This window comes from Ursus arctos, unplaced genomic scaffold, assembly GCF_023065955.2.
Source record: "Ursus arctos isolate Adak ecotype North America unplaced genomic scaffold, UrsArc2.0 scaffold_10, whole genome shotgun sequence".
Taxonomy (NCBI): domain Eukaryota; kingdom Metazoa; phylum Chordata; class Mammalia; order Carnivora; family Ursidae; genus Ursus; species Ursus arctos.
In genome coordinates, this window is record NW_026622764.1 from 9,374,764 (window position 1) to 9,399,271 (window position 24,508).

At 38.3% G+C, this 24,508-nt stretch overlaps 1 protein-coding gene across 1 annotated transcript in view; it reads left to right on the forward strand.

Annotated features, from left to right (window-relative positions):
• Positions 1-2,162: 2,162 nt before the first annotated feature.
• Positions 2,163-24,508, forward strand: part of FGF14 (fibroblast growth factor 14) — a 168,416-nt gene continuing 146,070 nt past the window's right edge. The window contains exon 1 of the mRNA XM_026493566.3: positions 2,163-2,355. Coding sequence (XP_026349351.1) covers positions 2,163-2,355 — 193 coding nt within the window. The remainder of the gene's footprint in view (positions 2,356-24,508) is intronic.

Here is a 24,508-nt window from a genome sequence, read left to right on the forward strand (position 1 = left end):
ATGATAATTGCACTGGAGTTAAACCTATACACTTTCTTTAAATTGTCTTCCACAAAGAAAACTTGCTAGTAAATATGGAATAAATGCAATGAGTTACAGATAAATGACTGCTTACATGGAGACGTTGTGGATAAGTTCTATGGAGAGGAAGGTGTCTAGCCTCTCTGTAATCAACCCTGGGCTGAGCTTCTCCCACTTGCTGGGTTGCAAGTCTTTGTAGTACTTAACTGCCTATTCCTGAGACAAAGAGAAAGTGTGTCTTGTTTCAGAACTGTTCCCCGGACTGCTTGCAGAATGTGCCTTTTCCTCTTTCCAGCTCTAAAGCAGTCACCAGAGAAGTGATTGTTAAAAGTCTCTCGATTAACAAATGAATCTTCTTTCCTCCATCCTTCACACCAGATTGCTAGAAGTCTAGTTTTTGCATTTCTTTTCTTTACCTTCCTGTAGTGATAAACCAAACAGCTTAAAGGGAAGAGGAAAAGGTACAAAACCACAGGAGCAAAATCTACACTTGGTTCTGTCGCTCGGAGTGTATCCTAGAAACCACAGATCTGTATTCATCCGAGCATGAAGTGTTTCTCTCTCAGCCTTCTTTCCTAAGGTGCCCTCCCCTTGCTCCCTTCCTCTTGGACCTTTATATTTTCAGTTATCCAAGACAGAACACTGCCAGGACACAGACAGGAAGTCAAGGGGAGGAGGCAGCAGCTGTTGTATTTGAATTTCAGACACAGTTCATATGGCTTTGCTCCCTGAGAGCTTCTCTACCCGGGGACGCCAAAGACAGCAACTCAGGTTGGAGTGTCCCTTAGTCTGGCTGCTTTTTGTTGTCCCTGGAATACTGTGACACCCTCCCCCCCCCCTTAATATTTCTGCGGTGACTTCTTCAGTATTCAGTTGGGCAATTATCCTGTCCAGCTGCTGTTCTGTAGCTGCTATAGTCGCTGGCATCTCCTCCTCCTAGTGCTAGAGAGCGAATTTGGGAAGGGGGTCTTTCCATACATACAACCTTAGCATAGCTTCTCACCTTCCTCTCCCCCCTCCTTTTTTTGCTCCATGTTATGGTTTAAAAATGACAGCAAGAGGCAGAGTCCGCAAGTTTGGGTGGACCGGGTGAGGAGTGGAGGCGCCTCCCTCCTCGGGACACACTCTCCTCCCTCCTTCTTCCTCCTCCTTCCCAGGGTGGAGGGGTTTTGGCGCTGAAGGGATTAGCAGGGAGGGCGGAAACCACCTCGCCCTCCAACCGCAGCCGAGAGTTTCTGGGGACCAGGAGACACGTTAAGATTCAGAAGCCCTGGCCAAGCCGCGGAAGCCTCGGAAACCTGCGAGTTTCATCTAAGAAAAAGCGCACCGATATTCCTTCATCCCCACCTGCTTTGGCTCAGCCTCTTAGCACCCCACCCCCTGGAATCCATTTTAGCTTTCTTTTTTTATTATTATTAATATTTTTAATCATTATATATATTTTTTTCTTTCTTTCTGAAGAGAGACATAGAGGGGTTACGGGAGGGAGGTGTAGTGGGGTGGGAACGAAGCGCTTTGATTAGAGATCTCCGGGGAGAAGATTGCTCTCCCCAGTTGCTGATTTCCAAAGCACTTGACAATCACCGGCAGAACCCGCGAGCGGGCGGCGGCTGCGGCACGGGCCGGGGGGCAGCTCGAGCCCGGCGCTGAGTCCTGCCTAGTCTGCCCTGGACGGACGCACGCGCCGAGACCCGGCCGGGACCTGCCCTCCATCCCGTGCCCTGGAAGAAGGCGGCGGGCTCTACCTCCCGCCCGGGAGGCGGGCGAGGCTTGAAGGCAGCGCGAGTGGCAGTGGCGGCCCCCGACAGGGCTCAGTCAGCGCGCGGTGAGCGGCGGCGCCCACAGCCCCGGCCCCACTGTCGGCTCCGACGCGGCCGGGAGGCGGCCGACACGACCTCGGCTCCCAGGGCTCGCCCCGCAGCGTCCCGGGAGCATCTGCGCGCCCGGCCCCGCGCTCCGCGGAGAGGGAGATGGGTCCTAGTCGGGACTGAGCGCCCCTACCCCTCTCCTCAACCCCTCGGGTCTCCTCCCTCCGCCTCCTCGAGGGCGAGCGGCCATCTGCGCCGCCCCTTCCCTCTCCCGTGTCCCCAGCTCCCTTTCCCTCTGTCCCCTCTCTTCCCGGACCCATTCCCCGGGCCACCATGGCTGCGGCCATCGCCAGCGGCTTGATCCGCCAGAAGCGGCAGGCGCGGGAGCAGCACTGGGACCGGCCGTCTGCCAGCAGGAGGCGGAGCAGCCCCAGCAAGAACCGCGGGCTCTGCAACGGCAACCTGGTGGATATCTTCTCCAAAGTGCGCATCTTCGGCCTCAAGAAGCGCAGGTTGCGGCGCCAAGGTCTGTGTGGGTCACTGTTGGGAGGCGCGCCCTCGGACCTCTACCATCTCCCCACCTGCATGGGGCCTCTTCGGGCTCCCCTTTCCATCCCTCCGTCTCTCAGTAACCACCCCCCACCCCCACGCCCTAGTCTCCCTTCAGAGCGCTCAGAGCGCCTTCCGCCCGCCCGTGGGAGCTGGGAACCTGCTCTCAGGCAACCTGTAGCCACTGAAAACTCAACCCCGCCAGGAGCCGGCAAGTTGGACGGCTCTTCGCCGGGTGCCTCTTGTTCCCCGAGTCTCCTGCGGGTTGGCTTCCAGGGAAAATCTCTTTCCACTCTGAGGGTCTTGGCTTCCCCCGGGGGTAGCATATGACTCCAGAATGCTGGAGAAAGATCTCCGCTACACCTCGGGGTTTTGGCGGCTGCTTCTAGTCTGATTGGAGGGGTCAAGAATGTGTGGCCTCACTTGGCCTCCCAGGTCCCCTGAAAACCTCCTTGGCTCCCAGACCTTGGCGAAATGTGGTGATCCCCACCCCACCCCCGCGCGCCCTCCTCAGGGGCCGGTGTCAGAGGAGTGGAGGGTGTGTGTAACTAAGGGCCAGTTCAATTGAGATTTACCAGAATGCTGCTTAGCGGGCAGCACTGAGCGCGCTGAAGCCCCAGGTCACATCTTGGGATGTGGAGAGGGGCGCAGAGTGAGGAAGAATGAGTCCGAATTGGGGGTTTGGCGAGGTACACATCCCTAATATGTGCCAATTTAAATTCAAGGACTCGCGAATTACATGAGGCAAAACAAGCAGTTACTACAAGCGGATGACTAGAAGAGTTGCCTTACTATACATATTTTTTGAGAAACAACTAGTGCCCAGCATGTCCTGCTTTTGCTGCTTTAAAATGTCAGGGTCTGAGAAGGCAACTTAGGAGCCGGAGCCCAACTGCTTTTGTTCATCTCTGCTTGCTTCTACATCCAGTTGCTAAGGGCGATTGTTTTGAGACTGTGTGGAGTGTTCTGTGGGAGAAATGGGGATTGCTTGCTTTTCATAACTAAGTGGGCTTGGCAGGAAACATTGAAGAATGTATTTACATTAATAGGAGTATATGTTTGCCCAGCACATTATATTCTTGGTGCCCAGCTGTATTTGTTTTAAATACCCTGTGTTCCAAAGACAGGGGAGACAAGCATACGCTATACATGTGTATCTATGTGAGTGTGTGTGTTCTACGCGTTACAGATTTATGACCAAAAGTTTCAGTGATTGGTTTTTTTTTATAAAGGCTGTAGCTAAATAGTTTTTTAAAGGACAATAGCTTATTGTCACATTAGAAATTGGAGATTGTTTGCTCTTAGAATCGAACTTAAAAGGCAAACATTGGAGAAAAATTAGAGTGGCAGTTCTAAGGAAGATAAAATATATATAAATATAATACCTAATTGCATAAATTTAATACCTCTTGATGAAGTGTTTGGGGACAATATTTTCAGATGAGTGTAGAAGCTATTAAGAAAAATGGGTTTTAATTTTCCACTTTAGCCTAGAGCCTAGAAGAATATATATATTCTTCTCTATTCTTTATAGCCAGGAAGCCTTTGTATTATAAGAGCAACTCAGTTGTTGTAAACATTGTTGATCCATGGAATGTCACATTATCTTGACTCAGAGTGTTTGCTTCTCCCCCTTTTTAAGATCAGATTCTCTTTTAGAACACAGTTTTCACCAGGTAAAGCTCCAAATTTGCCATCTGCTTGAAGTAAATAAACCTGTTCTTTTCTATATAAGATTACTATATATAAACAATGATTAAAACCTACTGTGTGTCTTCTTTAAATATACAACCAGTAGATTGTTTTGAAATATGGACAATAAATGTTTTGTCATATTGCATAATGAAGGAAGGTGTGCTTTACACTTCTGTATTTTAAGATGGGGATATACCTTTTTTTTTCCTCCAGATAATGGGAAGATATCTGAGTTTCCTAATAGTCTGTTACACACCATTTTCAACCCTGACTGCTCTCCTGGTATTCATGAGTTCAAAATGATACGCATGCATCAATGATCTGTAAGAAAAATATATTTGAGGTCACTTCTGCTCCCTCATTTCCCAAACAGATGATGGGCTAAAAGGAAATTTCATCAGGACCTTTTCTTTTATCCTCCATATACTTCTCATATATAAAGAAATACATTCTTTTGTGAAGAAAAATATAGATGTATCTCTGGAGCATCAGACATTAATTTATTCTTACTAATTTAAGCAAAATAAATATTAAAACTTCGTATCATATAAGTTATATATTGATACCTAATTATATGATTTTTATATTACATATAGCCATATATACATAATTATTTCATTATTTAATTAAATGCTCTTTAAGGAAATATTTCTAAGCATAGTTATCTTTACCTCCAAACTCACTTTTTGCAGAGGAACTGCCCTCAGGAAATTTTAAAAATCTGATTTGTTAATTTAAAGATGCAGCTTTTAGGTATGACAATTTTATATATCTTCATATTTGAAAGTCATTAATTTGACAAAGAGTTATTGAATCTTCCTACTATGTCAGGTGCTGTTCCAGGTGTTACGTGTAAAACAGTGAATAGAAAAATGAAGTCCCTTCCATCATGGAGATTACATATATGGGGTAAAAGTCAATGCATATGGAAAGGAATGAAATAAGAGACTCAAAGTCCTATAAAGAACAAAGAGGCCTGAGATGGAGGCTGCAGGGGCAAGGGTGGTGGGAGAGAAACCTAATTAGATCAAGTATGCAGGGTGGGCCACGCTGAGAAGTCCAGGTTGAGAGCTGACATCTGACAAGGGAAATGAAAGCTCCTGAGTTGGGAAAAATCTTAAACTGTTGAGAGAAGCAAAGAAGGTATAGAAATTCAGTATGCTGTCATCTTATATCATAGTCCATTTTGGCTGAAGTTTACGTTTTGACAGGTGAATTCAAGTACATGTGACCTGTTGGCAAACAGAATAAAGAATAACTCCACATTTTGTGTTGGGGGAAGAGTAATAGACAGTTCTTAAATGTAGGGTGTTTTTCCTTTTTAATGCTTCCTTAATTGGTAATTTATTTGGTATAAAGAGGATGGCTTATAGTTAATTATGTGCTTTTGGTTGGAGCCCTATCCCCCACTCTGATCAGCCTACCCTCATAGAAGGTTGATTTTTGTACCAGTTGAGTACCAGTTGTACCATTTTGTCCTCTTGTAAAGGACAGGAATCTACAAGATGGCTTTTAGGGATTTTGTGGGCACCATGACTATCCCACCTTTCCAGATTCATCTCTCTCTACCTTCCTTACCTCCAAAGACTCCAAACACCATTCAAAGTTCCTAAAGTTAGCCACATGCTTTCAGATCTCTATTCTTTTGTTTGTAATTTACTCTGTGTATAGAATCTTCTGTCTTCTATCTTCACCTGTTGAAATTATCCCCATTTGTTAAAGCTTGGAGAAAATGCCATTTGTGTCTAGGAAGTCTTCCCTTATTGCATAGATGTAAGAATAGACTTCCTGTGGCATTTTATACCTCACTATCATTGTTTATGCCTGATAATAATTAATTGTGCCCCATCCCAAGATGTGATTAATTGTCATTAAGAGCAAAGTCTGTGTTTTCTGCACTTTCATAGACTTTCAAATCTTGATAAAGTGCCTGCCATGCCCTGGGTATTTGGCATTGCCCTTGAATTGAAGTGAAATAGGGAAGGTCAACAGGTCCAAAGCTAAAAGAGTGTTCTTGAACCACAGTACTCTAAATAGACCATTTTAGAAGTATATATACTTTTCAAGTTCTTATATATTTTTTCCTCTCCTCCATATATATATATATAACTTACCCCCTTCTTAACGGACTAGATGGTGATTACATATAACCAACCTCACTTTAAGGCTTAACTAATTTATGAAAATAGATACTTAGGATACCTGTTAATTTAGCTAAAGAAAGAAGAGGGCACAAGGAAACCAACAATTTGCAAATAGTTTTATTTGAAATCTTCAACTTTTTTAATAAAAAATGAAAAACTAAAATAGAAACTGTAAGCAATGATGTATAATGAACATTTTATCCTAAAGTGTTACATTTTCATTGTTAATTTGTAAAGCAAAACAAGAACCTTTATTGCTTATAAGACAATAACCTTTTAAAATTTTTAGTGTGGCTAATGCAATCATTTCTTGAAATCTACTTTTTTTCACTACTGTCATAGGAGCCACAGTATCATGTGTCATGTATGTTTAATCAGTAGTTATGTGGGTTTTTTACTAGCAATTTTACCTAAAATAAATTACAGGATGTCATAAGAAACAAGGAAAGAAAAATGAGCTACTTAAAATTTGTTTTCAAGTTATTGTGTACTATAAAAAGCAGAAATATATGTATGCCTATATCAACAAAACTGCTTTGCTCCAGTGTGACAGTGAAGCCCATCAGTTATCCTAGGAAAATGGTCTTCCCTCTTACAAGGTATTATGTAAGGAAAGATGTGTCCACCTTCTCAGGAAATAATCAATAGCAGAGAGTCATCAAAAGACCACAATCCATTGTGCTACTGCTTCAGAGCCATTACCATGTGATAATACAGACCACCTGCTTATATTGGTTGTTTAGGTCAAAATAAAACAAGGGAATATTTTTCCCCCTAAGTATCATCCTTCTTTTCTTTGGAAAGTGTTTTGGTTTTTGGTTTTTGTTTGTGTGTGTGTGTGTGTGTGTGTGTGTGTGTGTGTGTGTTTTAGTTTTCCAAAGCCGTGCGCATAAGAATCTTCCTATTTACCTTTTAATAATACCTGTTGCTAACTTGTTGATAATCAGAATGATATTATTTGTTAGTTGTATAAAGGTAAGACAAAAATAATAGTTTTTCTAGATTGAAATGTCTAATTTTTCAACAAGGATATTTTGTCAAATGTAGGGTTCCTAAGTGAGAACTCTTACGGGAGCTTTACTGAATTGGTAACGAAAACAATGTTAGAGATTTTTTAAGAAGTTGCCCCTTGCTTGCTCATGCATTTTTTCCCCATGCCTTAATTGTTATGATTTCAACATTCTACATTTGCTCTAGGCTTCTAAAAATGGTTGATACCACAGTGGTGCAGTAAACTAGGAAGTGCTCCAGTAAGCCAAGTGTAAGCTACAGAGTAGTCTAGGTAAGATGTAAGGTTGAGTAAGATGATTTGCTTTGGGTTGAGTTAGGTTCATAGATTGAGTTTACATGTATTGAGAAAATAATACTGTTTACTCGTGAAGAAATCCTTTGACAGTTCGCAGTACAAGATTTCAGAAACACCACTCCACCCCAAATCCCCCATCGAGTTACCATTATCAGTTACAGGTTTCAGTTTATATTTCAGATTAGTAGAATTATTTGTGTAGTTCTTCTATGATTAGCCCCTAAATTCTGTTCTTCTCTTAACAGTTTTATTCTATGTAATGCTACTATAAGAAAATTGTTTTCAAGTGGACATGAACCTCCCCTCCCCTCTCTTCAATGTAAAATAATGTCTTTTAAATTTGATTGGCCTAACTTAAAAATAATGGCAGATACTCAAAGGAGAAGGTGGGTGACATATTCAATCTGATTTATCTATTTAGTTTTGGGAATCTAAGTTTCTTTCTAGGTATACTTTATATTAATTTCTTCCCCCGTAGTGAGAAATTTTAGCCAAAACAGACTATGACATTTCAATAATACAAATTTGTATATGATGTTTTAGCTGTTGTCATTAGCACTCAAGGGCTAAAGACACAAAAACAAAAGCATAATGGCAACTCAAACATATCAAAAACAATTTTAACAAGGTCGATGCAATTTAAAGTCAATCACACTGTGTTGGCATAACTAGGAAACAACTAATTTAGTAATTTTACCTGTAAAGACTCCAGTGTTCATTTTAAGAAACTCACATTACATGAATATGTTACCATTTACTGTTTACTGGGAGGATAGCAGTAGGGAGTGGTAGTAGGAATCTAGATGCCTTTTTAAAAAAACATTTTATGGTAGCTATTACTTTGTCATTCAGGGGAAATACTCTTTTGATAAAGCTGTATCGTGTGAAATATTTGTGTGTGTAGTATGTTTCACCCTATGTTTGCAAAGTCCTCAGCTATCAGGTTTGATAGGGACTCTTATGGTATGACACACTCATATGGTATGTATGGTGGGATACTGCCCCTTAAAAGTCAGTGTCTCACCGGTGCCTAGCATAAAACGAACACTGCACAAGCATTTGTTGAATGAATGAAAAATTGTGTATTTCTTAGGATTTACATGTGACATAGAGTGACCGTTGAGATCAGTCTTTGGCACATAGCAGTGCCATAACTGACTGGATTTAATGTGTGTATCAGCTGCCTACATGGCATTCTGCGTCAGGTGCTGTACCATGGAAGACTAGTTCATCTTCACAAGAAATCTGTATGGTAGGTACATTACATTATCTATCCATTGATACACTAAATTATCCGTTAATGGGTGATGCACTAATATTATCTACCCATCCATTTTATAAATGAGGAATCTGAAACAAACAAATAAAATGGTTAATTGACCAAGTTCATGTATCTTTAAAGAGTGGGGCTGAGATCGAAACCCAGGTTGCCAGGCTGACACCAGCGTCTCTGCTCTTAACAAATGCCAGTTCTCCATTGTCACATACTTTATTCCGTTATTTCAATTAGTTGAGATACATCGGCATTTCACGGCAAAGAAAACCGAGGCTCAAAGAGTTTGCGTTTTGCCAAAAGGCTTACACCCGAGCAAGTAGCACCAGCAGAATTCAAACACAAATCTGCCTGTCCTCAAATCCTCTATCTCCCCACTACTTTGCACTTCCAGTTCTTCATGTTGTTGTGAACTCGTCATTGATGGGAGACCGCTTACTGTAAGGCCTGTAGTAGATGTTCAATGTATGTATCAGTGATGGGATACATGTGATAGTGTATTATTAACTTTTTAAAATTGAAGGTGTGAGAAGGCTTGCCTGGAAGTAGAGACTTTTTTGTGGGCTTTGGCAAAAGAGACCACAAAAGCGCCATATTTTACCAAGCCATTTTTCACGTGGGCATGTAGTTTTGATTTTCTAACAGTGTCTGGATGTGACACTCATTGATGCTATCTCCTTGATGAATTGCAACATTGACCTGAAACTCCGAAAAGGATTAATTTGGAGTACTTTCATTAGCATGTAATGAATTTTATGTTAAGTCTTTCATTAATTTTTTATTAATTTTCCTAGATTATATATTTTAGACATTTCTCATTCCTAACAAGATGCTTTATTGGTTACATTTCTTATTGGCCTTATTGTACATGATAAACTGAAGCAAACCACTAAGGTTACAGAGTCACAAATTAATCATGAGAATTACAGATTGTTAGAAAACTAGATACAGTGTGTTGCATGCTGTTTTTGAATTAACACATTGGTTCAGAGTTCTTGTCTAATGAGTTCTTTGATCTTGTTCTTAATACTGATACCAGAAGAACATAATGTAGTCAAGTCTAAGTTGTGTGTAAATTGTATTATGCGCTTTATAAAAATTGAACACAGATGAATATTTAACTCTGAGACAATTTTCAAGTCTAGTTATATGTTATTTGGATATTTTATTGACTTATACTATCTGATTTTTATTTTCTTGTTCCCCTTACTTACATGATAAAACTAACTGGGTAATCCAACCGTCAAACCTATTTTGTGCCTGCACATACACAGATGGTTTCAAAGGCTGAAGAGAAAACATGCATACACATGGGTTGTTCCTACTTTCAATTCATAGTTCAATTACATCAAGTGGGCCCCTAGTACATTTAAAAAAATCTATTTCTATTTAACTAGATGGTTTTCTTATCTTCTTTCTCTTTAAACGTCTTATACCTACTCTCCCATACCCACTCTCAACTATGTTCTTACCTCTGGTTCTCTGAGAAAATAGAAATAATAATAAATAAATTTTCACATACTCCACTACTGGCTTTTAGAAGCCGATCCTGCATATCTATCCATTTATTCCTCTTTTTCCTTCTGAACTTGGGGATGAAGTCTTCGTGCTTCTATTTAGGGTTGAGACTGCCTCCAATTGAGGGATAGATCCTTTTTCCTACTCAGGGACATCAATCCAATAATTTCCCTCTCTCTTCTGCATCATATAATCTTCATATCCTACCATCTTATTCTCATCAAAATATAAATATGCTGTGATATATTCCATCTTAAAAGTAATCTTTTCATGATGGTGCATTCTTCTCTAGCTACTAAACCAATTGTCTTTTGTCAGCAAAACTCCTTGAAAAATAGATCTCCAACTTTTCTCCTCCTGTTCTCTCTTGAACCCTTTCTAAATCACGTTTTTGCTCCTACCAATAAGCTGTTCTTTTCAAGGTCACCAATGACCTGCAAGTGGTCAGACCCAAGGGTTTAACCCTTTAGCCCTTATTCCAATTTGTACAGCCTTTGGAATTCAATCTTTCATAATAAATTTATAGTTTTTACTACAATATAGTTAAAGTTAGCATCAAAATACTTTTAACATATTATTTACTCCATCAAAACCATTCATGGTGATCATCTTGTCATAGTTATGATGTGTCTGGATTAATTGTTAATGCGTTAACTATTGCCATCACACAACATGATGCCCTGCCAAACATTATGAGTACTCAGTTGGTACTCAGGTACCATTGGAAGGCAATGTTTGAAGTTTCCTTACTTGGGAAGAATATTATTTTCATCATATATATTTGTATTGGGACTGAACAACTTGTCCTCATAAAACAGAATTTGAATGGTCTAAGAGTTAGTCTTTTAATTTTTTGTCTGTACAAATATAATAGATTTTTGACTAAGTAATCACTGATTTGCAAACTCTTTAACCACTAGCATAGCCAGTAGTAATAAGCAAATTAAAATATTTGGTTAATTTACTTAATAATAAACATCACTCAGATTCAAGTATTATACACAAAGAAATAGTTATAAATATAAGAAGGAACATTTAACCGTTTATTTTCTGTGTATGAAATGTTTTCACTGATACATTCGGTTTTAAGTAATGCTAATGGGTTCTCTTACGTATCTACCTAGTATATGTAGATACACACTTATGAGATCTGGTGACAAAGTTGAGGTAAATTCTTTACATTTGTGTTTTTGTTTTTGTTTTTTTTTATCTCCTATCAGAATGACAAACCGCTTTTGAGATATGAGAAATGGCAAAGTGCTGGCAATTAGAGTTTAGGAATAAATTCATAGACAGTTTGGTGGGCAATTGTTCATTTTCAGAATCCAACAATTTTCTCCCTTTGGAAAAGGTCTTTAAAATACTCAGAATTTCATGGCTTGATGTCTTTTTATTCCTCCACATGCCTCATTTTATCTCTTTAAATTTATGTAAATAATTCCTGCCTAGCCTTGGCTACATCATGCCCTTTAAATATTTGTTCGTGGCTTTTTATCCTCCTTACCATTTGGCCAGCTTACAATTGTTTAACTCTATTAATCTTTCTGCATAAGTAAATGCCACTAGCCCCTTAATCATTTCTGTGGCTTAGATTGTTCAATAATTACCTCATCCTTATTCCAGCAAACGAGATGGCTGCTGTTTTCATGAAGAGAATTTCATGCTGGGCCCAACCCTGGTGCAGAGAAGATTGCATCTGCTGTCTTCCTTCTCGCTGGGGCCGGGCTCTGACTTGAATGGAGGGATGAGGAAATTGGACAAGTCTACACAAGACAGAAGTATTTGTCTTGGCTTCATGCCTGACAAATTGAAGGAAAAAGCAGGGAAAGTAATCAAACATCTTTACTGCGTCTGCTAGGATTAGAAGCATTATATGCCACACCTCTTACTTCTCCAGCCATAGGAAATAGGTGGTGGTATTTTCATTTCCATGGATGAGAGGAAATGAAGTAATTTTTCTAGAGACTTGTTCTTGGCAGAAGTAGCATTTCAGTGCAGTTCAGGTCTAACCGATACAAGGTATAAGTTTTTAGAATTAACCCAGTGGATCTTAGATAATAATAGTACTCAACATTATATCCTAGTGTCTTCCTAGATTTATCCTTCAGATGGGCTAGAACGTCGACCGCAAGGTTTGCCTTTCTTCATCCTTACGGGATCCATTTGACCGAACATGGTGCTGTGGCTAGCGGTGTTGCGCCCATGACAACCACCTCACACAGAAGTGTGCCTCTCGCTCGGCCTCCACTTTCCCATTTCTGTCTGATGCTTGGGGCGCCAGGTCAACGCACTGTGCAGAACAGCAGAGCTCAGACACATTCATTCCATAGTCTACCTAGCCTTTCTTTCCGGGGTGAGCCATCCCAGATAGTGTGGCAATGTTGAAGTTTTCCTGGAAGTTTTGGAGGATTGTATGTCTGTCAACTTTGGTATTCTTCATCCCCAGGCCTTTGCATTTTGGAAAATTATAAATGTAATACAAGTTGCTGAAGTTTGGAGAATATGGAATTAATAAGCAAAGCTGTCCTCTTCCTCTGCTACTGCTGCTGAGCTAACACAATTTTTAATCATTAGAAATGTCCCTGGTATCCAAATGCTCCCATGACTGTTTTCATTTTACTTTCTGGATGGTTTATTGTTGTGCGGACAAGTGAAACAGACTTGTAGTACGATGTTAAGCACTTTTTGCAACTCCTACACCAATAAATCAGCCTAAAGGTAAAATTTTCATTTCTGCCTGGGTTTTTCTTTTGCCCCAGGGCACTAGTAGCAAAGATTATCTCAGCACCATCTCCCTAAGTTCATTGGTTTATAACATAAATATTCCTATTTGTTCACTCTTTTAAAAAAAGCAAACACAGCACTTTGCGACATCACAGCTGTTAAACGTTAACTGAAATGTTATCATTGTTGGCTGGCTTCATACCGCTGTTCCATGTTTCTGCCCGCTACACAATGCCTATTGTTGTCTTCTGAGGCAGTCTCGTTTTTTGTTTTTTTTTTTCTTAAAAAGTGAATGCAAGGAAATACCCCAATTCTCACTGGCACTGCATCTCTGCATTTCCATCACTATTATTTAACACTATCCTTATGCAGCCCGGCTGTCCCCACACATCAGCTCTGTGGTGCCCTGGGGAAATAGGGAGAGTGTGGGCTCTGGCATCAGAATCTGCCTTTTATAGGCTGAGCAATTCAGACAAGTCTGTGAATATGCTGAGACCTCCACACATTGAGCAGCTTGGACAAGATGATCTCGAAGATATCATTTAGCTTTAAATTCTTTTGCTCACTTGTTTAGAAGCCCACATGGGCTCAGCCTTAGTAAATAAGGCAGAGACAGGTTTCTTTGCCCAGGTTTGTGTTTACATTAAAAGGCCTTCTGAAGAGAGGATATCTGCTCAATGGTCTGTTCTCAGTGTCTGTTGCCCTGTTCCCCTGCCCCAGAATCCATTCCCTCATGCTTCCCCAGCCCCTGTGCCTTCTAACTTACTTTGGCCCCATACTTCCTGTTGGCTGTTTACTAAATACAGCCTGAAACCAGTTGGCTAATTATCCCTGTATACTATATTTATTCTACCTCTTATAATTTACAATTACAATCTTATCTGTTAAGTTTGAGACAATTGCTGCTAAGAGCGCTTTTCTCTCTCTCTTGCTGTGTGTGTGTTTGTGTGTGAGAAAGTATGTTGTGTATGTGTGTAAGAAGATTAGCATGAAGAATGATGTGTGATGCAGATACAGCATGAAGCATAAAAGCAGAGAACTATGTTCAATTCCAAATTTACATATATTTTAAAAATTGGTGGGCCCAACCCTCCATCCCCCACCCTGTTATTACCACACTCTGCCTCCAGGCAGGTAAAAGCTACCATCCTCCTAGATTCACAGATATGACTATTAAAATCGAAAGTAAAAAAGAAGCTTGCTCAAGACTCTAGTAAAAGTCAGTTTAATGCCTTCCAGTAACTTCTAGAACTTACTTCTTTCAGATACCATTATTTGTTTTACCTTGACAGACCTCATTATATTCTTCTGGGGTTGGCATCTCCATAGATTTTTTTTTTTTTTTTTACAGCTTTGATACGTAAGACCCAATCATACCAGCAACTAAGCTAAAACCCATTTGAAGGGATTGAAACTTCAGTGAGGAAATATAGAAACAGTGACAAGTCCAGAAAGAAAGGCATAACTAAAATGAATGACTATGCACATACACACACACACAAAGACACACACCCCACGATCATCATCCCTACAACCATGACCTGCAACATAAATGAATGTCAACGTGCCGATAAGAATTTCAATCTGCATTTTTAGGTTCTGTTAAGTAATATTGAACATATTCCTAAAGAACAGCATTCCATCCCCTAAATGGCAACAAGAATGCATTTAAGGGGAGCGATAAAAAGAAATCGAACAGAAAACTGGAAAATAATCTAGATTGACAGCATTGGCTCGATGAGAAAAATAAAACTATTGGATATTAACCAGTTGGAATTGACAGCAGCAGCCAGCTTTCTTTGGAAGAGAAGGAGAAGCAGTACATAAGTGAGCTTCTCAATTTTAAGAAGTTGAATTAATCAAACATAGGACTAAAGCTTTTGGATTTGTATCAAAAGCGCTGGTTTTGAAAGTAGACCAGACTGATGTGCTTCTGATTAGTGACCAGCCAGTGAAGTTTCAGAGTCTCAAACACCATGACATGGTTTGGAACAGGGAAACATCCTTTGGTAAAAATCTCAGCAAATAGTAATTTTCCTAGTGAAGAAAATAATTATAAGTCAAGAGGATTCCTTTATGCTTCAGGGAGTTGGTTATTCTGTGGTTATTAGTGCTTGTATCCAAGGTGATTCCATTTAAAGAATGCATTACACACAAGTGGTTTGATTAAACATACTGGTTTAATGGCTGCCGTATCAATATTGGCTGTAAGCATCTTGTTTCATGAGGAAAAATGTGAATGAGCCATATACTGTATATCCTGATATGGGGTTTCAAATTGCAGTTAAGAAGATATATAGCACAAAAAGGAATTTTTGATACCTGTCTATTGGGTTTATTCTTAAGAAATATATGAACCCCTTTCATTCAAGTACGTCTGAACTCCATAAAGGAAACCTTAAGTTAAATCACTTGCTTACCATCAGGAAGCTAAAAAGAGGAAGAACAAAAAGATAGAAAAAAATATCGAGGGGGGTAGAAAACCCTAAAACATAGAAGGTGCAGTCAGCAAGGAGAATTCTTAAAGCTGTGACCTTGTATACTCTTGTAGGTATTCCCCTGGCAATATGTATGGGCTCTGTATGTGTCTACTCCTCTTCAAGGATCTGTTACTTTGAATAATCTAAAGGGATTGCTAAACTGATAAACCTGAGACCCTCTTATTGTTGCGAGTAAACATAAGGGAATAAATTTCTTAACTCATTCTAAACTTTACCATAATCCACACTGAACCTCACAAAAACTCTTTAAAATAGACATTATGCCTATTTTTCTTATTTATTTATTTATTTATTTATTTATTTATTTATTCATTCATTCATTCATTTAAATTCAATTAATTAACATATAGTGTATTACTAGTTTCAGGGTTAGAATTCAGTGATTCATCAGTTGCATATAACATCCAGTGCTCATTATAACCCCCGCCCCCCCGCAAACCCTCAGTTTGTTTCCTATAGTTAAGAGTCTCTTATGGTTTGTCTCCCTCTCTGATTTCATCTGATTTTATTTTTCTCTCCCTTCCCCTATGATCCTCTGCTTTGTTTCTTGAATTCCACATATGAGTGAAATCATATGATAATTGTCTTCTCTGATTGAAATTATTTCGCTTAGCACAATACCCTCTAGTTCCATCCATGTCATTGCAAATGGTAAAATTTCATTTTTTTGGTGGCTAAGTAATATTCCATTGTGTATATATATTCCACATCTTCTTTATCCATTCATCTGTTGATGGACCTCTCGGCTTTTTCCATAGTTTGGCTATTTTTCCAGTGAAAATAAGGAAATGCATAGATATTAGTAATTTTTCTTAGATCATATAGTCTGTACTATAGGGATATGTAATAGGATTACAACCCTGTATTTTTGGATTCCTAGTGTGAAGGCTGCTCCCTTATGATAAACTACCATCTTCCCTGAAGTATCCTTGATAATGAATAAGAAAAGTGTGTAGAGAACATTCTTTTCAAGTGGGGAACAAGTTGCAAGTTTTGAGAACATTCTTCCAAATCTGGGTTGGAAGCCACCCCTTGGGGAGTGAGAGGGAGATGCTAAGAAATATGGCTTTAGTTATCTGTTCCCACCTCCTCTCTCTCTGACATGCTTCTTTTTAATTATGGGCAATTCCACTCCATTTTTTTTTCAAAAGGACTTTATTCATGTTTATTGTTCATAAAATTTGCAAGACTATAAAATCCAGGAGACAACCTGGATTAAGTATTCTTCTACAATTTTGGGGAAACACTGTAAGTCTTCTTTTTGTCCAACCCTAGCTTTCCTTTTTTTAAAGAGGCTGTTTGGGGTTTTTTGTTGGTTAGAAAATCTTTTCAGTATTTCTTATGCAAGACTACAGTTAAAGGTGTAAAAAATTCCTGGTGTGAACACTCACAGGTTTATCAAATCACCTATAGCTTGAGGATGACACATATGTCTAATTCTAATTCACAAACTTTATAGTAGTTTTTAAGTTCACAATGTTATCCTGAATTTTAAAATAGATATTTTATTGATATATAACATGTGCATTAAAAAGTGCACACATCACCTACAACTTAATGAATTCTTACAAATAATGCACTTGCATAAGGATCACTTGGATCTAGAACAGAACCGTGCCCCAGAAATCCCACTCACAGGTCTTTCCAATCAACAAACCCTAAAGGTAGTCACTGTCTTGACGTCCAACACAATATATTAGTTTTGCTTCTTTCAAAACTTTATATAGGGTGTCTTGGTAGCTCAGCTGGTTAAGTGTCTGACTCTAGGTCTTAGCTAAGGTGTTGATCTCAGGGTCATGACTTCAAGCTCTGTGTTGGGCTCCACTTGGGGAGTGGAGCCTCCTTAAAAGTATATATATATATATATATATATAAATTTATCAGAAATTTTGTTAATAGGGGCACCTGGGTGGCTCAGTTGGTTAAGTGGCCATCTCTTGATTTCGGCTCAGGTCATGATCTCAGGGTCCTGGGATCAAGCCCCATGTTGGGCTCTCTACTCAGCAGGGAGTCTGCTTCAGGATTCTCTCTCCCTCTACCCCTCTCCCCCGCGTGCTTGCTCTCTCTCTAAAATAAATGGATAAATCTTAAAAAAAAAAAAAGAATATTGCTAATAAAATATACTTCTTTTCAGGTACCTGGGTGGCTCAGTCAGTTAAGCATCCAACTGTTGATTTTGGCTCAGATCGTGATATCAGGGTTGTGAGATCAAGCCCCATGTCAGGCTCTGCACTAGGCGGGGAGCCTGCTTAAGATTCTCTCTCTCTCTCCCTTTGCTCCTACACCCTTCCCCCGCTAAAGAAAAAAAAAGTTCGGGGGGGCACCTGGGTTGCTTAGTTGGTTTCACATCTGCCTTTGGCTCAGGTCATGATTGAGCCCTGAATCGGGCTCCCTGCTCAGCGGGGAGTCCGCTTCTCCTTCTCCCTCTGCCCCTTCCCCCACTTGTGCTCTCTCTCTCTCTCTAATAAATAAAATCTTTTTTAAAAACTTTATATAAATGATATCATTCAGCATGTGCATTTTGTGTCTGGCTTCTTTTACTTAACAGTGTTTGGAGATTCATTAATGTTATCTCTGGGAATTGTTCATCACATCTATAGCAATATCCCCCTTTTTTCCTGATATTGATAGTTTTTGCTTTTTGCCTTTTTTTCTGGAACAATGTTGTTAAGATGTATTAAGTTTTATTCATCTTTTTAAAAGAAGCCACTTTTGGCTCAGGTGATTTCTTCTATTTTCTATTTTTGTGTTTTATTAAATTCTGTTCTTAACAATTATTTTCTTCTATTTTCCTTAGATTAAATTTTCTGGGTTGTTGTTGTTGTGTTTGTTTGTTTGTTTTGTTTTGTTTTGTTTTTACTTCTTGAGAGCATAAATTGTAAGCTTATTAATTTTAGGCCTTTAAGGATACATTTAATTTTATACCGTAGATTTATCTGGAAGCATTTACCTTTAGCTGCATTTCACAAGTTGTGCTGTGCTGTTTTAATTTGCAGTTAGTGATGCACAAGTGGTGTTGGGGGGCAGAGTGGGGAGGGACAGCGGGAAAGGGAGAAAGATAATCTTAAGCAGGCCCTATGCGCAGCATGGAGCCAACAGGGGGTTGAACTCATGACCCAGATAACAAGACCTGGGCAGAAATCAAGAGTCAGATGCTTAACCAACTGTGACACCCAGGCACCCCAAGAAAATATTTTCTAATCCCCTATCTAATCACAATCTAATAAATTGTGATTTATTCTTTTACTCATGATTATTAAGAAGTTCTCATTGAATTTTCAAATATTTACGGATTGTCTAGTTATCTTTTTTTTTTTAAGATTTTATTTATTTATTTGACAGAGATAGACATAGCCAGCGAGAGAGGGAACACAAGCAGGGGGAGTGGGAGAGGAAGAAGCAGGCTCATAGCGGAGGAGCCTGATGTGAGGCTCGATCCCATAATGCCAGGATCACGCCCTGAGCTGAAGGCAGAAGCTTAATGAATGTGCCACCCAAGCACCCCTAGTTATCTTTTTTAAATTAAAGTAAATCACTATATTTGTAGGTTAAATCTACTATAATCTGAGAACAAATGAAATATGAGGATTGAAAACACAATTTTTTTCAGTAGCCAAATGTAACATTTTATGCACATCAACTACATTAAGTTCATTAATTGTACTAATTTCTCTTTTAAAAATTGGTTTTCCAGGCATGTCTCCACTTTTGTCAGTTACAGAGACAGCTATGTTAAAAATCTCCCATTATGATTGTGTATTTTTCTGTATCTCATTTAGATATGTCAGTTTTTGCCTTCTTTATAGGTTAATATGAAATGATTATATCTCACTGGTAGACATACCCTTTCATCATAATGTCTTGCTTTTTGCTTTAATATTTACTTTACTTGCTATTAGTGTAACTACATCAGCTTTCTCTGGTTTAGTGTTTGCATAGTGGTTATTTTTCATACTTTTAACTTTTCTATAATCTTATAATTAAGGTGGGTATCTTGTAAGTATGAATTTATTTTTGTTTTGCTTTAGTTTTTGCTTTAAATACACTCTGACAATCTCTGACTTTTAATTAGAATATCCAGTCTGTTTACATTTAATGAAATTACTGATACAGTAACATTTAACATTTGTTTTCTATTTGTCCCATCTATTCTATTTATTTACCTGTTTCTTTATTTTCTTATACTCTTTTAATGTGTCAAGAATATTATTTATTATTCCATTTTCCAATATTAACCTGAGGTTTATAAAGCCATTACAGTATATTTTAGTGGTTACCTTGGGTATTACCACATTTAATGTTGACTTATAGAGTTTGATATAAGTTTGAACACTTGTCACATTTAATATTAGGGCCTTAGTATAGTTTATCATTTAGATTCTCCAGGCTTTTTTGTCTGTTTGTTTCTTATTGTTATGCTTTTATTTCTATGTATATATAAAACTCATAAGAAATTATTTTTATTATGTAATAAACTCAATATTTGTTGAAATATTTATCTTTGCTCTTTATTTTTTCCTACATTTTTGTGTTTTCATCTGGGAAACACTATTTTTTCCAGCCTAAACACTTTTTTTATTATTATTGTAATAGTTATTATTTTAGTGTAGTCTACTTGTTATTAATTCTGTCAGTTTTGTTTGAGTGAACCTTTTGTTAGTCTTTGAGTGGTGTTTTTACTGAGTGTAGAATTCTAGATTGGAAGGTTTTTTTTTTTTCCCCCATCACTTAATGATGTCATCCTGTTGTCTTCTGGCTTCCATTATTTCCTACTGAAAATTCCACTGTCATCTTATCATTTCTCATTTGAAGGGCATCTGTACTCATTTTCCTCTGGCTGCTTTTAAGATTTTTCTCTTGCCTTTTATTTCAGTAATTTTATCATGATGTGCTTAGGTGTCACTTTGTATTTTTCTTGCAGGAGGATTGCAACATGTTCTGAATCTGGGATATGAGATTTTATGTCAGCTTCGGAATTTTTTTTATTATATTCACATATTTCAAATATTTCTTCACCATTCTCTCACTTGTCTTTCTGGGACTTCAGTTACATTTATATCAGTACTTTTCATTATGTCTCCCATGTTCTTACTCCATTTTCTAGATTCCATTCCATGTTTGTGCTTTAGTTTGGATATTTTGATTTGAGTTAGTTTTCAATTATTTAGTCCTCTCTTCTTTTGCTGTTAAACTCATTTACTGTTTTGTTTCTTTCTGTTACAGTTTTTTTCAATTTTGAATGTTCCATTTGATTATTTTAGTTCTCTTTTTAGATCTCCATCATGTCTTCTATTTTCTTAAACATATTAATCACAATACATCAAAGTCTAAGTCTGTTAACTCCTATCTGGCTGGTCTAAACATCTGTTTTTCTCTTGGATCTTTTTCTATTTTCTTTCATAATTTTGGCAGTTTTTGAGTGTTGAACATTTTAGATAGAAATATGTAGAAACTGTCTATGATTTTATCTTCCTTGGAGAGGAGACTCTTTGTGTGTGTAGGTAATTAGAGTAAGGGCAGAAAACCCGAATTTATTCTAATATGAAATATATTTGAAGTTGGCTTTCCTGTGTGGGTGGGGGGTGGTGTGTGTGTGTGTGTGTGTGTGTGTGTGTGTGTGTTAGCTTGTCTATTTCTAGTTTGTTTTTTGGCTAAGGAATAGCTTTGTAGGGGTTCCAATTGAAAACCTGGATGTTTACCAAGGGCACTACTCATTGGCACGCTGGAGCTCCAATTTAATCTTCAATTTTGCCTCCAATTTTGTCTCCAGCATTGTGGACTGCCAAACACTTTGCTCTGGTTTTCAACCTTTTTCCTTTCTCTACTTCTGAAACAGCAAATTCTTGAGAGGAAGAGTGATGTATAATACTGTGCTCACCTCCATATGTTTTCCTTTTCATTTAGATGTTGGCCTCTCAAGTCCTAATTGTGTGGGAAGCTTTTTAGGATCTTTAATCAAATTTATTTCTTTTCTTTTTTAAAGTACCTAGCTTTCATATATAGTGTGAGAGTTGATCTTATACTGGTTAGTTGGTCATAACTAGTGGTAAAATTGTTTTCCAAATTTTAAATCTTAGCTTTCAGAGAAATTGGCAATTAGGAAATACTGCTTTCTTTTTAGATCACCATATCCTGAATATAAAAAGAAAATCAGTATCTTGACAAAAACTGAGAGAGATTTTGTGATTTATAGGTATGATCAAATCATGAGTTCCAAATTTTTTTGTAAGTCATTTGGAAGAAAATTCTTGACCAGCTTTTGATTTGATTTTTTAAAACATTACTGACTAAAATATATTTTCAGTTCTAATTTCTAATAAAATCTGGGACAAAGATGGATATTTTTGTCAATAATTGTTTCTGGATATACATCTTTTGTATGTTGTATATGCCATGCTATTATACTGCTAATACTGCCAGCTGGAATTACTTTAAGCCTTTTGTGTTCAATTGTAAAAATTGAGTTATTCTTTCATTCTCCAAATTCATTCCCCGACAGTTGCTAACAGCAACAAAATTGTAGATTATCAAACCACTTTTCAGAACGTTAAAAACACGTGGGTTTACCTCGCAAAGAGTAATATAAAGATTTGTGTGTGTCCTATTTTTGGCTTAGCTCTTAAAGTCTATAAGAAAGATGGAATGATGAATCCCATGCTCCAGGCTGCTATAAATACTCTGCAACATGTTTTTTCTTACTAACAAATACTCTGGAGAGGCTGGGATAGTCTTGACAAGAAATCAGAGTACTAATGAAGTCTATGGCACAATTTGATGCTGGGGTTAGTGGAGACCCCATCCCAAACTTCCTTGGTCTTGAAGAGTTCCTTCAGCTTGGAGTGTGTACTTCTGAATAAATGACTCAGTTATTCTAATTGAGTCCTTGTTTGTCAAATACATTAATGTAATTGTGTCTATTTTGCTTGCCTCATGAGTAAGACTCAAATGAGATAATGCACATGGGAGTGCTTTATAAATTACCAAACTTCACCCACATAGTGAGGGGCAAACCTTGGACCTGGTAAAAGCATTCAGCATTCTACTTGATCAGAGCCCTTCTCTTTTATACACATAACAACACTTCTCCCAGCAGATCATGTTTCTAATTTCATTCTCAAGAACATTAATAGAAATCAGTTTGAAAATCTGGACTGGGAGGAAAAGGTAAAGATTGTTGGTTATTTACTTCCTTATTTCTTATTTTTATTTGAACTATAGTGTCTTTTTTATGTCTTGCCTAGAAGAAATTTTAAAAGTCATCCAGTTTAAATCATCTTATTTTATAGCTAAGGTAACCCACATGTACCTCAACATGTGAATTCCCCTATTATGGCCTCATGGTTAGTCACAGCCAGAGCCAGATAAGAAAGAATTCTCCTAATTCATTGTGTTGGTGCCCTGTGGATATGACACAGCATTGCACCATTTCAGATATAACACACAGGAACACACACGTGTGTCTGCCTGTGTGCACCGACATACACATAGGAAAAATAGTAACTTTCCTCAAGCTGTGAGAAAGGATCTGACTTCATTTCTCATCTGTTTCTCTACGTCAAAGTGGATTTCTTTTCCATGCATATACCCCTCTGGTGAGGCAGTAATATCTTCTGTTTGGAATCTTTTGTTGCCTCACCACACCATGAAAAAATCTGACTATTAGAACCCAATGTTTGTGAATGGTACCATACAATCGTTGAGGAACAGTATAATGCCTGGAGAGTGATGCTAGATGAGCAGAGGTGAAAGCACAGGATGTTGAAAGTGCAAAGGGAGCTCTGGAATGTAGGCAAGTATGGAAAGAAAAGATACAACACTTTAGTGTCAGTGATAGTTTTAAATTTTTTTATGGAGTGTGGAAGGAGGATTGATTTGGAAAATAGAAGGGAAAATAAGTAGACGCGACTGACCTGGTGACATGAACTCAAAATGATAAAAACGTTCAGGGGGCATTATTGTTCTGCCTCAATAGCAAACAAGCATTTTCTGGCTGGCTAGCATCCTTCGCAAATGGGTATGATACCCTTGGGGAACAGAGCAGTATATGGAAGTATGAGAACCCATAAGTATATCTTTGTGCAGCATCAATTTTAGTTATGGCAAGTAATTTAAAATACTTTATATCAAATGAAATCTGACTATTGACTAGAATAAACATTTCAAAATTCAAATTTCAAAAAATTTGGGTAGAATCAAGATTCCAAAGGAACTCCTCCTAACCAGGTGCTATTTGGGACTACATCCCGCAGGTTCACCAGTAAACATGACCACTTACTTTCCTCTACCACTGAAGGTATTTAGGTAAAAATATTTGAGAATCCCTGGAGGATTCGTGGTGTAAAATATGCCTAGGTACCTCAGATAGTTTTCACAAATCCCACCCTCCACATTTTGGCTTTTTGACTATCAGACATCAGATGTTGCCCTTTCTAATTCCTAATGTGAAGTATGGAAAGTTGATTCTTAGCATATTGATACATTCTTACTTTCTACATTTTCGTTTGCTGAAGTGACTTCCCTTGGACAGCTGTGTTTGTACTCAGTGCCTCTTTTAATGAGAGTAATTCTTTTTCATCTGCCTTTAAAAGTTTTCATATATTTGAATGATTCTTTGCCTAATGTGGGAGAACGTGTGATATTCATGTCCAGGATAAGAACAAGGTATTTGTACTGTGCAAAACCAATTCTGAATGAATGAAGAGGGGGAGGAAATAAAGGGGGAAGTGGAAAAGTGCATGAAGACTTTCGCCTGATAGAATTATGTACTGAAATTGATGACCTTCACTTTGTATTTGTAAAGGATTCAAGGTATTCAAAAGGAAATGAAATTATCAGACTTTGAAAATCATTGACAATCCAATGAGTTCTTTATAAATATGACTTGATATATGTCAGAAAAAGGAAAATGATCCTTCCCAAGCAGTCATTAAGAGATTAACGGTGTGTAAGATCTCTGAAGTGTGTGCCCA